Source organism: Tripterygium wilfordii, chromosome 11, assembly GCF_013401445.1.
Source record: "Tripterygium wilfordii isolate XIE 37 chromosome 11, ASM1340144v1, whole genome shotgun sequence".
In the NCBI taxonomy this organism is placed as follows: domain Eukaryota; kingdom Viridiplantae; phylum Streptophyta; class Magnoliopsida; order Celastrales; family Celastraceae; genus Tripterygium; species Tripterygium wilfordii.
Genome location: NC_052242.1, coordinates 3,477,334 through 3,491,712, shown reverse-complemented (window position 1 = coordinate 3,491,712; position 14,379 = coordinate 3,477,334). Strand labels below are relative to the sequence as shown.

General features: G+C 36.2%; 3 protein-coding genes and 1 non-coding gene across 5 annotated transcripts; 3 read left to right on the top strand and 1 right to left on the bottom strand.

The window, feature by feature from the left end:
• Nucleotides 1–564: 564 nt before the first annotated feature.
• Nucleotides 565–4,445, bottom strand: LOC120009463 (ubiquitin-conjugating enzyme E2-23 kDa-like). 2 transcript variants are annotated; one of them, XM_038860079.1, is made up of 7 exons: nucleotides 4,318–4,445; nucleotides 3,310–3,386; nucleotides 2,917–2,996; nucleotides 2,500–2,614; nucleotides 2,123–2,175; nucleotides 1,224–1,352; nucleotides 565–976 (listed from the first exon to the last, which is right to left on the bottom strand). In XM_038860079.1, the coding sequence occupies exons 2-7, from the start codon at nucleotides 3,351–3,353 to the stop codon at nucleotides 843–845; spliced, it is 555 nt and encodes a 184-aa protein (XP_038716007.1). In that variant the 5' UTR covers nucleotides 3,354–3,386; nucleotides 4,318–4,445; the 3' UTR covers nucleotides 565–842. The 2 variants fall into 2 exon arrangements, with proteins under 2 accessions (XP_038716007.1, XP_038716008.1); XM_038860080.1 differs by lacking the exons at nucleotides 3,310–3,386; nucleotides 4,318–4,445 and adding an exon at nucleotides 3,183–3,306.
• An 80-nt stretch (nucleotides 4,446–4,525) lies between these two features.
• Nucleotides 4,526–4,597, top strand: TRNAP-UGG. The gene has a single exon. It is a non-coding gene; the product is annotated as a tRNA-Pro (tRNA).
• A 2,604-nt stretch (nucleotides 4,598–7,201) lies between these two features.
• LOC120009827 (metalloendoproteinase 5-MMP-like) lies at nucleotides 7,202–8,413 on the top strand. The gene has a single exon (XM_038860539.1). The coding sequence runs from the start codon at nucleotides 7,231–7,233 to the stop codon at nucleotides 8,170–8,172; it is 942 nt and encodes a 313-aa protein (XP_038716467.1). The 5' UTR covers nucleotides 7,202–7,230; the 3' UTR covers nucleotides 8,173–8,413.
• Nucleotides 8,414–12,341: 3,928 nt separating this feature from the next.
• On the top strand, nucleotides 12,342–13,529 carry LOC120009911 (metalloendoproteinase 3-MMP-like). Its single transcript, XM_038860641.1, has one exon. It carries the CDS (start codon nucleotides 12,416–12,418, stop codon nucleotides 13,346–13,348), a length of 933 nt encoding a protein of 310 aa, XP_038716569.1. The 5' UTR covers nucleotides 12,342–12,415; the 3' UTR covers nucleotides 13,349–13,529.
• Nucleotides 13,530–14,379: the final 850 nt, after the last annotated feature.

Below are 14,379 nucleotides of genomic sequence, written 5' to 3'. Positions count from 1 at the left end.
TTATCATGTCGTCAGGTGAAAAACTTCTGTGCGCGCGAGCCTGATGGCTCAAAGTTTAAGCCCACATCGAATACCCAAAGAACAAGCTAAAAAAGTGTTTCATTCAAGCCAAAGGTACGGTTTGCTTACACATAGATATGAAGGTATGTTTTAAATAAATTGTGGTTGAATGCTCAAAATCTTTGTTTATTTGTGCTGTGCTTCTCAAGCCTTCATTGCAGCAAATATAGTAAATATGTAACACCTCTCTAGGCCTAAGAATCAATGACAACTGCCCACAAAGATGGCTTGGATCTTCTTTAATTGTGTTGAAAATGACAGCAACTTGGCTAACATTAGGCCTGGCTTCAGGGGAAGGGTTAACGCATCTTACAACTATTTTTGTCGGTCAGGGGGTTTACTCTGCACTGCCCCAACACTGTTCTATCCCCAACGATCTCAAATACTGCTTTTTCACAGGGCTTTCTGGGACTTCAATGACTCGATTTGAGCCTAAAATCAGGTCAAGCTCTTGCAAAGACTAGCGTCTCCTGGTTATTAATTTCCATCAACATTACTGAAAAGTAGAGCAAATTTCAATTCAGACTTGTAAATAAAACATCAATAAAATTTACTTCATAATTCATTCATCTAAATATCCATTTGCAGCCAATGTTACTGCTAAGCAACATATTTAACTGATCCACAAGGTTTCCTGTTTTGGTCTCACCTATCTTTCATCACTGACCAAGCAACTCAAAATAGCATCCCGCAAGGGTGATCCAAAGGAGAGCTTGAAGAGGCAGAGATGTATTTTTTATAAGCATATTTGAGATGTTTAAGTTGAGAAGGCAGACAGGTTCTCACGGATCTGCATCTGCAGCAATGCCATCATTACTTGTAGTGTCACTGATATCATCCTCGCTGATGTCTTCATCACTCTCTTCAGATGGAGTGCTGATAGGATTTTCTTTCTTCGCATAAAGCTCACAATATTCTGTTCACAATCGAGCGAAACTGTCAAACACCCATCTGATGACATTGCATTTTAGTCGCAGAAACTTGGTACACTAAACAAATGATGCATCAACACAAGAAAACCATCATCTATTAAAATGATGGCATGGATGAGGAGGTTGTTGATAGATGATTCTTTTTGAAAAAAAAAAGGATCATTATAGAAGTACTTATGATCTCAAACACAACCCAAATGTCAAGATGCAAACAGGAAAAAGGGATTTCACCTTTCACTTTCTCTTCATACTTTTTCTTGTCCTCCATCATCAATGATGCCGCATCACTATTTAATGGATCTGAAGGATTTGGGTAAAGCAGTAGCTGTGGTAGGAATACCTCAAATACATTCAAGAGGTCTGTAGTCAAAATAGCTAAGTTAAGATTTAAGACATCTAACAAGTCAAATATTAATTATGAAACAAGTATAGTTGAAAGTGATATTTATCAATAATATTGCACCATGAGACTTTGATTGCTCTAATTCTTGCCACGATAGGATTGTTCTGTAATAAATTCTTTTGCTACGGTAAGTTTACCGAATTGGATCCATTTAGAAGTGTGTCACACAAAAAATATGTTATCTCCCATCTGCCCACTGAAAAAACTTTAAAGAACATTTACGAAGTGAGGAGAGTAATAAAAGAGATTTGTTACTCAAAACTAAATACTAAATAGTATTGTCCAATCAAAACCTAAACAAGGACCCATGTCAGGTAACACTGGTTATAACCAGAGGCCAAAAGTGGATTCTTAACCATTGTTCACAGTACATGTTAACTCATACCATATATTATATTTTTTCCCTTACTGGCGTGGCATGTGTAAACGGAGAAAGAGAATCTACATAGTAAACTCCTAACAATTTTTGCCATGGATTTACATAGCCGACTCCAACTACTTGGGATTCAGGCTTAGGTGTGGTGATGGTGAAGGTGGTGGTGGTGGTGGTGGTGGTGGTGATGATGGTGGCGGGGCTTGTACTAGAACAAAAAGGCAGAACAAAAATTGTTAATAGCTTTGGTTGACGTTAGGAATCTTGGCATGCAAACAAAGCTATGAACACTTCAGATGTATGCCCGTATTCTAATTAGAAATAAACAGAGAGAGATAAATTAACTTAAATTACCAAACATTGGACTCCATGATTGATTGATGACGTCCAAGCATACAGAACCAGAGCTGAAATGTTTTTAAGAAAAGAACACAATTGTCATATCGAACTGTCAGCTTTACTAAATATTTCTACGGATTAATTTACCAAAAAAAAAAACAATGGTCTCTATAAAAAATTATATAATACGCCAGAAATGCTATATTACAAGTGGGAAAAAGAATAATATCGTCCTCTACCTCTCAAACCAGATTAGGCCAGCATCATAATCATTTGAAGTTCAAAGAGGTGGATAAGTTCGGATCGATAGTGAGAATTAGCAAGAATTAATACATAGAAGATGAGTCTAGAATTAACACACATAAAGCGATGTTAATCCGCAAACTACTTACATGTCATCAACATTCGGGTGTAATATTTTATTCAGAAATCCAATGGATGGAGATTTGTATGGGTAAGTATCCGGCAGAAACACACGGATTTTCCAAACACCGCCTTCATAAAGACCTGTGAGCATCAAAATGGCATTAAGATTTAAGAGACAGCAATCGTAAAACAAAATCATACAGCGATTGGAGTTTAATATTGAAAAATCAGGAGTTTCACTAGTCATTTGGGAACACAGCCAAAATAGTAACATGCATTTTTCTTCAAATTAACTACTCCATGATCATTCGCATTTCATTTCAGAAAACAAGGAGAGGGGACATTGAGTCCTTAAAAATAATGACTAGATGCAAAGAGCAAAAAAAAAGAGCATAAATGCTGCTTCCTATTGATAATAGCAAGGGGTGGGTATAAAACATTACTTTCTTTTGGACCATGGAATTCCACATTGAATTCATTGATTTCATCATTGACTGGTTCCACTACATAGTCACGCATCATCCTTCAAGCATAGACAAAACAAGGAAGAAAAGCCATTAATGAGTGTCATCTATATGAAAATATATAGATTGAAACAAGAGAGGTGACTAGCAAACATGTTCACGACAGCAATTCACAATCTCAACATTATATAATAACAACAATTTCAATAATGATAGCTGAAAAGAAAATCACTATTTTCACTTACAGTTCCATGACAACATTTTCAAGACTGAGAGCCAATGTGTTTGCGACAGTAATTCACTATCTCAAATCATATAATATCAGCAATTTCAAGAATGGAAGCTGAACTGAAAACCACTATCTTCACTTACAGTTTCATGACATCCATATCCCGTCTCTTACTAGGTGACGACATTGTCTCATTAACATGCGTCCTTCACTTTTCAACCTGCCATGACATCAGCAAATATCTTTTATTTACTGCATCTCAAAATAAGCTCAGGGATTGAATGGCTTTGAGTAATCTTTTAGCGCTTTTTGCAACCCCTTACATTTACATACTAACAAGATCACAGCAACGAGAAAGAGGATTAGTTATGCAAGAGTTTGTGTGGAGTTTACAGAAATGGAAAAAGACCCTGATTGGCCACTTTGTTCGGGTGGTGAACTCGATTGCTCATAGAATTTGGGGAAAGTCAGGCGCAGATGAAGTGTCCCATCGTGATTTAATAGACAAGAAGTTCTTTAAATTTTTCTTTTTTTGCTACTCAACAACTGTCAGAAGATTTCCTTTTTGTGAGAGATGCACAGAGCATCAACAGGCAAATTCTGCAATACCAGACAGCCATTGGACTAGAAGAGAATACAAACTATACCTCTTCCTTTTGAGCTTAGCACAAGAATCGTATTAACAGCCTTAATAGGTTTTAGATAAATATAAGCATGGAAAATAAAAAAAAAGACTTTGTGTAATTGAAACCTTTAATAATAAATACTGATCAGATCCAACTTTCAAGTGAATGAAGCAAAAACCAAAACCCATCACATAAAACATGTAAGGATATTGCTTGGATGTCAAAATTTCACATCATCCCTCATAATCATGCTCTCATGTTCATCAAGCAAATTGTTTAATACAGAAAAAAAAAATTAGTATTCCCAAATTTTTAATAGGATAATAGAATTGTGATCAGTATAACACAAGCAATCTCGCCACAAAAAAAATAGAAAAGTCTTAAAAGATTCATGTTATTCCTCGAGCACTCAAAAGCTGCTTCACGATATACAGTGAGATCCCTTAGGACCACGCAATTGAATCAATAAACAAAATCAACACTGTAAAACGAAAGCAAAAGTATTTATAGGGGAAAGAAACGAACCGAATTCACGAGTTGATTATACGCGTGATCACTGATCGAGGAGGATGCTTTTGCTTCTGTGAAAACAAGAAGGACAAAAACCTTGTGTTTATATATGTAGAGATAGATGAGCAGAGAGATGCACTGAGCACATAAGCAAGTCGGTTGATTCGAATAATCTTCGTAAGTTTTAGATTTTTTAAATCAATCTGTAAAAAAAGTTTCACGAGGGCATTTGGTCTAGTGGTATGATTCTCGCTTTGGGTGCGAGAGGTCCCGAGTTCGATTCTCGGAATGCCCCTTAATTTTGTTAATTAATAATGTTAATGGTTTCGTTCGCGTTTCTTCTTTTACTGTTTGCGCCCCCAACTTTTTAAATACTTGATTTACACCCTCCTCGTTACGCCCCAAAAAGTTTGCAATTTTCATATTTTGTTAACGTTTTCATCTCTTACTGCATTTGCACCACCTTCATTTCGATTTTTCTTTTTCTTCTTTTTTCTTTTTCAAGTTTTTAATAATTTTTTAAAGATGTTGAAAATTTTGGAGAGAGCTTCATTCTTTTATTTAATTTTCTTTTGTACATTAGTTCATGTACCCAAGGTTCAATTCTAGGGGTGAAAGAAACCGAACCAAACTGTTTTGTAAATCGAATTGAACCGAAATTTGGTGATCAGGCCGGTTTTTCGGTGTACGGTTTGGGTTTGGTGTAGGAAATTTATTTTTTTCGGTGTTCGATTTCAATTTGGTTTAAAAAACAAATTTCAAACTAAAATAAAAAAACCGAAGTATATATATATATATTAAGTTATTTGTACAGTACTGGCCTAGTTGCCCATGTAAATATGTAATGTTACAAACTTACTAAGCTAAGCCTATAAGCATTTTAAATTATCAACCCAAGCCCTTGAAGCCCATTAGCCATTTAGCCCAATCCAAGAGATGAGACTTGAGAGACCAGACACCAGTGTTGACTGTTGAGACAGAGACTTCAGACTTGAGAGTGAGATTGACAGATCGTGACTTCGTGAGACTGAGACAACCCTAGAGGAGAGGTCGAGTTGCGCCGTCGCCCGTTAAGGGTCGTGGTCCTGCCTGTGTGCGTCAACGTCGTATTCTCGCAGACTCGTAGTTGTTGCAACTTTGTCTATTTGAAGTCTTATTTGAACTTTTTTCAGTTTTTGTACTGTAATTTTTGAACTTTGCAAACTGTAATATTTTGAGTGAACTGTCCAGATACACACGCTAAGCCATGCCCGAGGGGCATGAAAGCCACCACAGCGGATGGAAAACTAACCAAATCCCAAACCCCCTGGTGAGAATAGAACCCTGAACCTCAAGGTCTTGGATAGACAACTTGACCATTCAGACTATATCTCATTCTCATTTACACCCCTATTTGATTCTCACTTTAACTTGGTTAATTATAATTTTTTATGACATAAAAATAAGGTTTGTTGCCATCATTAAAATACTTTTTTTGTTACAAAATTATCACTCAATGTTTTATAATGCAACGAACTTGTCGATTGTTGCTTATTTCAGCCATTGAAAAGATATGGATTGTTTCAAAATAGACACCGAAAATTATGATATTATAGTGCTCTATCTTTGCACTATATGTTTCTCCACCTCCAAAGATTCACCATTACCTTTTCGAGACATCATATGCATTTGTATGCATCCATTAAACTTTCATAATAACCATGAAACTATAACAAGTACATCTAAATCAAACTCATTTTTAAACACAAACATGTGATTCCAAAAGATTTAACTAGAAGAATTGCAAATTAACTTGAAGAATGTAAGATGGCGAGCGAAACAAGTGATTCCAAAATGTTTAGTTAAATGAGTTTAATGGTCAAAAGTTTTGTTATTGCCAAGATTTTATATAAGATTCATCTAATCTTACTCCCGTGTAATTTAAGCCTCCTCGATTGGTTATTGAAAAAGCAAAAGAAAAACGAAAGGAAAGAGGTGAGGGAGAAGAAAAAATAGAAATGGATCGAGAAAAATGATGAAATAAAGAAAGATAGAGAGAGGGAGTCGAATTTTGCCACCTCATGCAAGAATTTTGCCTGGATTTTTCATAAATCAATCAGAGCGATGGTTGTCTCATTCCATAATTTTGGATGACAAAATTATAACAAATGATGTTTTGAGTGACCTGAGATGTAAAAAGCTCTGTCTTTTAGTATTGAAAATTATAATTAACCCAACTAAAATTCTTCTTTGTAATGTAATAATTGGCTTGTGATGTTTGGTACCTAAATGTCATCTATACACAATCCTATAAATTAGACAGCCACCAAGACTAATAGGCATAACGTTTTGCCAGACTAACATTAATTGGTTTTGGGTCAATTCTTGGTGTTTGAGATAGTAATTTCCTTTCGTTTACATTTTCAAGAGTACAATCCACCATGTGAATACATAAATATTCAAATCAACAAAGCTCTAAATACATATATAGTAAACGCAACAAAGTTCAAATCAAGAAAGAGTACAATCTACCATGTGAATACATATATAGTAAACGCAACTTTTCCTTTGTTTCCATGAAAGGAAAGGAAAAGAAAGGAATGTTGTGTTTATGCGTGGAACGACTGCTGAGTCTTGGAGTCAATGCATTCTTCTTTTTCAGAAAAATGAAACCTTTAATTTGAAGTCCACTTGCGTGTTGTTTAGGCTGAGATTTGATGAATATGAGTCTCTCCATGGGCTATTGCTTTTGTCTCTCATGACCTGATCAACAAAAGTCTATGGACATAGTCTTATTCCCACGCGACGACTAGACCTCGTAGTGGCTTCTATTAATTAGTTGTACCTGTACAGTCCCTCGGCCTCATGTACATGATAAAGTCTATAAAGAGAGAGGGAACATAAGCTACTCCTCACACCAACCAATCTCTACTTGCCTTCTCAATTATCATGGCAACTCAAGCTTTTCTCATGCTCTCAATTGTTCTCTTCTTTCTCGTTTCTCAAATAGTCGTAGCACACTCAGATTTTGATCATGATCATCAAAAACAATCGCCATTCGAATTCCTTAAGCATCTTCAAGGATGTCACAAAGGCGAGAAGATCAAAGATGTCAACAAGCTCAAAAAGTACCTCGAAAAGTTTGGTTATTTGAGCTATACCAAGAATCAATCTCATGCCAATGACGATGAATTCGACGATCTTTTAGAGTCTGCTGTCAAAACATACCAGCTCAATTACCATATAAAGGCTACTGGTGTTTTGGACTCTAACACGGTATCAAAAATGATGATGCCTCGTTGTGGCATTGCTGATATAGTCAATGGTACGACTTCAATGCGCGCGGGCAAAAAGCGACATCTTCTAAGCTCTCATAATTTTCGCACAGTCTCTCATTACTCTTTCCTTCCCGGAGAGCCCAAGTGGCACGCTTCAAAATACCATCTCACTTACGGATTCCTTCCTGGAACCCGTAGCGATGCAATAACCCCTGTTACACAAGCTTTCAGCACATGGGCTGCCAACACACACTTTGATTTCACTCATACGCAAGATTACACAAATGCTGATATTACCATTAGCTTTCATAGGGGTAATCACGGCGACGGAGACATAAATGCATTTGACGGACGTGGTGGAATCCTGGCCCATGCTTTTCCACCGCAAGACGGACGGTTTCACTATGATGCGGATGAACAGTGGTCCGTGGTTGCGACCCAAGGTGCCTTTCACTTGGAGACTGTTGCGTTGCATGAAATAGGACATCTTCTTGGTCTGGGGCATAGTTCTGTTGAAGGGGCTATTATGTTCCCTTCTATTGCTTCTGGAGTGACCAAGGGTATGCATGGGGACGATATACAGGGGATAAAGGATTTATATAACATTGCTTGAAGGTGAAGGTGAAGGTGAAGGTGTAGGTGAAGGTGAAGCTGAACTTCATTACTTTAGTTTGATTTCAAATAAGGGCAGTGGAATTTTGTTTGTGAGTGTGTGCCAATACTACTAATAACTAAGCCCAAAAATATAATATAGTTTGTATAACCAAAATTCCCTATATTCTCATAATTTATTTGGTTATGTTGTTTTCTTTATGTAAGAGTGTGATATTGAATACAATAATAGTTCAACGTTATTGGTTTGTGTTGTTGTGATAAATCATCAATACCCACAAACAATAGCATCAAATTGATTGACCAAATCAAATATCCAACCTAAGCTAAGCAGAGAATAAAGTAATCAATAATATCAATGCGAATCAAAGTAGTAAAAAGACAATACACGACGATATACGTGGTTTGGTACGCAAAGGCCTATGTCCACAAGCAACAAAAAATCAATTTCACTTTATGGAGAAGTTACAAACCGAGAGAGACTAGACTACCAAATACAAATATAACAAACCCACCCTAGATACTTTCCTACAAGCTTATGTTAAATTGTTAATTGTTTATATATTAGAATAACTTATTAATAATTATTTTGACTTATTAGTTATTATTAACTACTTAATTAAGTAGTTAACATGTAAAACATTAAAATAATGATGTAACAAATAGTACTAAAAAGTAAATTAATTAAATCGGTTGATCGATCAAACTGGTTATCGATGGTCTCACTGGTACGATTTAAAATCTGGAATTTAAAATATTGGCAAAACCATCTCTCTCCTTTCCTCTCTTGTAGACGGTCATTGGTGATTGTCTTTCTCTAGCCAGTAATCCAGTGGTTTAAAAATCGACCCGGGCGAGGGACTAGGTCACTGGTTTACTGGTTCAACCAGTGGCTCATCGGTTGAACAGCAGGTTCAATTAAAAAATTAAAAATATTTTATAATTAAACTTAATGCTAAAAAATATCAAAAATAATGAAATATGATCATCCAAAAAAATCTATATGTAATTTTGACAATGTAATAATAATATATTATATTGACATATTGATTATATTGATATATTTTGATAAGTGATAATTGATATAGATATATTGATATTATCATATTATATTAAAAAAATGAAATACATGTAATGAAATTACAAAAAAAATTCAAAGTTTTGTAGTCATATAATCCTAAAAAAAACTTCTCCGGTTTATATAAACCGATTGGGTCACCAGGTTTCCGGTCCAACCACCCTGTGTTATAGGTTTTTACCAGGTCACATGCTCAACTAGTAATATTGACAGAATCATGTCGGCTTGGAGCCCGGATCACCAGTTTTCCGATCCGACCGGCCGACATGGTCCGGTTTTTAAAACAGTGCGGTAGTCACCTTATTTTCTTTTGAAATTTTCTATTTTTGCAAAGAATTGAAACGCTTGCTTGCTTGCTTTCTAGTTTCTAATTTTGTTTCTCTCCAATCAGTTTATATATCAGAATAACTTATTAATAATTATTTTGACTTATTAGTTATTATTAACTACTTAATTAAGTAGTTAACATGTAAAACATTAAAATAATGATGTAACAAATAGTACTAAAAAGTAAATTAATTAAATCGGTTGATCGATTAAACTGGTTATCGATGGTCTCACCGGTACGATTTAAAATCTGGAATTTAAAATATTGGCAAAACCATCTCTCTCCTTTCCTCTCTTGTAGACGGTCATTGGTGATTCTCTTTCTCTAGCCAGTAATCCAGTGGTTTAAAAATCGACCCGGGCGAGGGACTAGGTCACTGGTTTACTGGTTCAACCAGTGGCTCATCGGTTGAACAACAGGTTCAATTAAAAAATAAAAAATATTTTATAATTAAACTTAATGCTAAAAAATATCAAAAATAATGAAATATGATCATCCAAAAAAATCTATATGTAATATTGACATTTGACAATGTAATAATAATATATTATATTGACATATTGATTATATTGATATATTTTGATAAGTGATAATTGATATAAATATATTGATATTATCATATTATATTAAAAAAATGAAATACATGTAATGAAATTACAAAAAAAATTCAAAGTTTTGTAGTCATATAATCCTAAAAAAACTTCTCCGGTTTATATAAACCGATTGGGTCACCAGGTTTCCGATCCAACCACCCTGTGTTATAGGTTTTTACCGGGTCACATGCTCAACTGGTATTATTGACAGAACCATGTCGGCTTGGAGCCCGGATCACCAGTTTTCCGATCCGACCGGCCGACACGGTCCGGTTTTTAAAACAGTGCAATAGTCACCTTATTTTCTTTTGAAATTTTCTATTTTTGCAAAGAATTGAAACGCTTGCTTGCTTGCTTTCTAGTTTCTAATTTTGTTTCTCTCCAATCAGTTTAGACTCTTCCACCGGTAGCGGCATATCTTTTTTTTTCTTATGTAATATACCTTATTTGTGTTGTGTTGTGCTTTGTGTATAATTGATATTAAATATTTTGTATTTGGACTCCATTGGAGGTATCGGTTTACTGAACCGACACTAGAATTAGCCTAATCGGAGCTTTTTGTCTGGCGATACAACGGCTTCATGATGGATTTCCAGCAAAACCAATGACTGTTGACAGCAAGTGATAGTTGGGCTTTGCTCTTGGGGGTTGGAAGCTTCTTTTGGCAGCAATGGCGGTCGGATTAGTGGCTGGACGACGGAGATCCGACGTTGGCAGTGAGAGAGGAAGAGAGAATGTGCGTGAGAGAGAGGAAAGAGAGAGATGAAATATCAAGAGAGATAAGAGTGATTTTAGGGATTTGATTTTTTATTTTGAATTTTGAATTTTAAATTTTAAATTTTCCATTTGGATTTGCTTAGGTGGAATGCCACCTGATTATGGATGAAAATATTATGGCTATGTATCACTATCGTTTTTTTCTCGATACTTCTACTATTAAATTTTTTTTGAGGAGGGGTGGCCGCCCACTTTGGTTAAGGGTGGTTCCGCCCCTGCACGGGAAGTACAACAATCTTACAGATCCTAATATTTTTATCCTAATTATCCTAAATGTTTATATGGACGCACACAATTTCATGTAGATCATTTTGGACTCATGATTTCACATGGATTATGTGTGTGTCTAAATATATGATAGTTGGAAAAAAAATACTAGAATCCTTTTCTTTTTTTTTTGGAAAGTAAGACTTGGCTCAACTGCAAGCCACCCAAATACATATGGACGGACCATTCACAGGTGAGGGGTACTTGTAGGACTTTCAGGATGTCCGATGGACAGATCACCTACAAGTGACCCTAACCCATATAATCCACTTATTGGGTCTGACATAACACAAACCCACAATTAAGTGCAGGGGAATGTTAACATATATAGATAAATTCAGTTCTTTACCATCAATATCGTGTTTTCTTGGAGGAGATGAACCACATCCCGTAATAATTCTGCAGTTAAGCGTGCTTCTACAAGAGCACTATTGGTATAGATGACCTCCTGAGAAGGTAAAGTTGTGCGGGTCCTATGTATCCACGCTTTTGGACAATCCAAAGTGGATAATATTATTGATATGTTTGAGCAGAAAATTTTAATATATAAATAAGGCAAATATTTGAACACTTCCCTTAAAAGTAAATTCATTGAGTCAGACCCAAAACGAAGAATATCTTGAATGAGACTACCACGTAGGTCAGTCCAAATGCGTGGACCCCGTTCCCGACAATCCAGGTTTGCAAGGCAATGAACAGGGAAAAACTTCGAATCAGTAAACGGAAGTCTTTTTTGTTTACATGAAAGGAATGCTGTTCTATGCGTGGAACGACTGCTGAGTCTTGGAGACAATTCTTCTTAATTTTCAGAAAAAATGGAACGACGATTGCGAGGAGCCTTCATTTTGCGATCCCAATTCGTAAAATATAAAGTCCACTTGCGTGTTGTTTAGGCTGAGATTTGAGGAATTTGAGTCTGGCCATGGGCTGCTTTGGGAGCCTGTTGCTTTGAGTAATTATTAACTAAAAGGATTTGGTTCAAACTGCCTCACTTTCTACATGACATGGTCATATTTCTACGCCATTGCTAGACCTCGTAGCGGTAGTGGCTTCTATTATTTAGTTAGTTCATTCTACGTAGTCATGAATGATCAAGTCTATAAATAGAGAGGAACCATAAGCTACTCCTCACACCAACCAATCTGCAGTTGCCTTCTTTAGCTTGTCAATTACCATACCATACCATAGCTTGTCAATTATCATGGCAACTAAAGCTTTTCTGCTCTCAATTGTTCTCTTTTTTCTCGTTTCACAAATAGTCATAGCACACTCAGATGATGATCATGACCACCAAAAACAATCCCCATTCGAATTCCTTAACCATCTTCAAGGATGTCACAAAGGTGAGAAAATCAAAGATGTCAACAAGCTCAAAAAGTACCTCGAAAAGTTTGGTTACTTGAGCTATCCCAAGAGTCATTCTCATGCCAACGACGATGAGTTCGACAATCTTTTAGAGTCCGCTGTCAAAACATACCAGCTCAATTATCATATAAAGGCTACTGGTGTTTTGGACTCTAACACGGTATCAAAAATGACAATGCCTCGTTGTGGTGTCGCTGATATAGTCAATGGTACAACTTCAATGCGTGTGGGCAAGAAACGACATCTTCTAAGCTCTCATAATTTCCGCACAGTCTCTCATTACTCTTTCTTTCCCGGAGAGCCCAAGTGGCCCGCTTCAAAATACCATCTCACATACGGATTCCTTCCTGGAACCCGAAGCGATGCTATCACCCCAGTTACACGGGCTTTCATGACATGGGCTGGCAACACACACTTCGACTTCACTCACACGCAAGATTACACAAATGCTGATATTACTATTAGCTTTCATAGTGGTGATCATGGCGACGGAAGGCCATTTGACGGACGTGGTGGAATCCTAGCCCACGCTTTTGCACCACAAAACGGACGATTTCACTATGATCGGGATGAAACGTGGTCTGTGGGTGCGACCCAAGGTGCCTTTGACTTGGAGACTGTGGCGTTGCATGAAATAGGACATCTTCTTGGTCTGGGGCATAGTTCTGTTGAAGGTGCTATTATGTTCCCTTCTATTGCTACTGGAGTGACCAAGGGTTTGCATGGGGACGATATACAGGGGATAAAGGATTTATATAACATTGCTTGAAGGTGAAGGTGTAGGTGATGGTGAACTTCATTACTTTAGTTTGATTTCAAATAAGGGCAGTGGAATTTTGTTTGTGAGTGTCTGCCAATACTACTAATAACGGTTCAGCATTGTTGGTTATGTTGTTTTCTTTATGCAAGAGTGTGATGTTGAATACAATAATAGTTCAGCATTATTGGTTTGTGTTGTTGTGTTAAAATCATAAATACCCACAACAATATCACCAAATTGGTTGACCAAATCAAATATCCAACCTACGATAAGCAGAGAATCAAGCAGCCAATAATGTCAAAACGAATCAAAGTGGTAAAAAGACAAGACACAACGATATACGTGGTTCGGCATACAAAGGCTTACATCCACGGGCAGTAGAGAATCAATTTCACTATATGGAGAAGTTATAAACCAAAAGAGACTACCCAATACAAGTAGAACAAACCCACCCTAGATGCTTAATTTCCTACAAGCTTATGTTAAATTGTTAATTGGTTATATGTCAGTATAATATATTAATAACTATTTTGACTTATAAGTTATTATTAACTATTTAATTAAGTAGTTAACATGTAAAACACTAAAATAATGATGTAACAAATACTAAAAAATACTAAAAAGTAAATTAATTAAATCGGTCGATCGGTCAAACCGATTATCGGTGATCTCATCGGTACAATTTAAAATCCAAAATTTAAAGCATTGGCGAAACCATCTCTCTCCTTTTCTCTCTCGGAGACGGTCAGTGGTGGTGGTCCTCTAATCACCCTATTCTCTTTTGAAATTTTCTATTTTTGCAATGAATTGAAACATTTGCTTGCTTGCTGAAGAAAGTTAGAGGAAGAAGAAGAGAAGATGAAGCAGAGAATATTTTTCTGATACTTGAGTATTACACTCGGTACATCAGCCATATATATTTACAATTATACATGTCTCCATGATTCTAGTGATACACCTAATATCTACCTCTAATTATCATATCAATCATTGACATCATTGACCCTATGATTTAGCACTAATAATATTCATACAAAGTA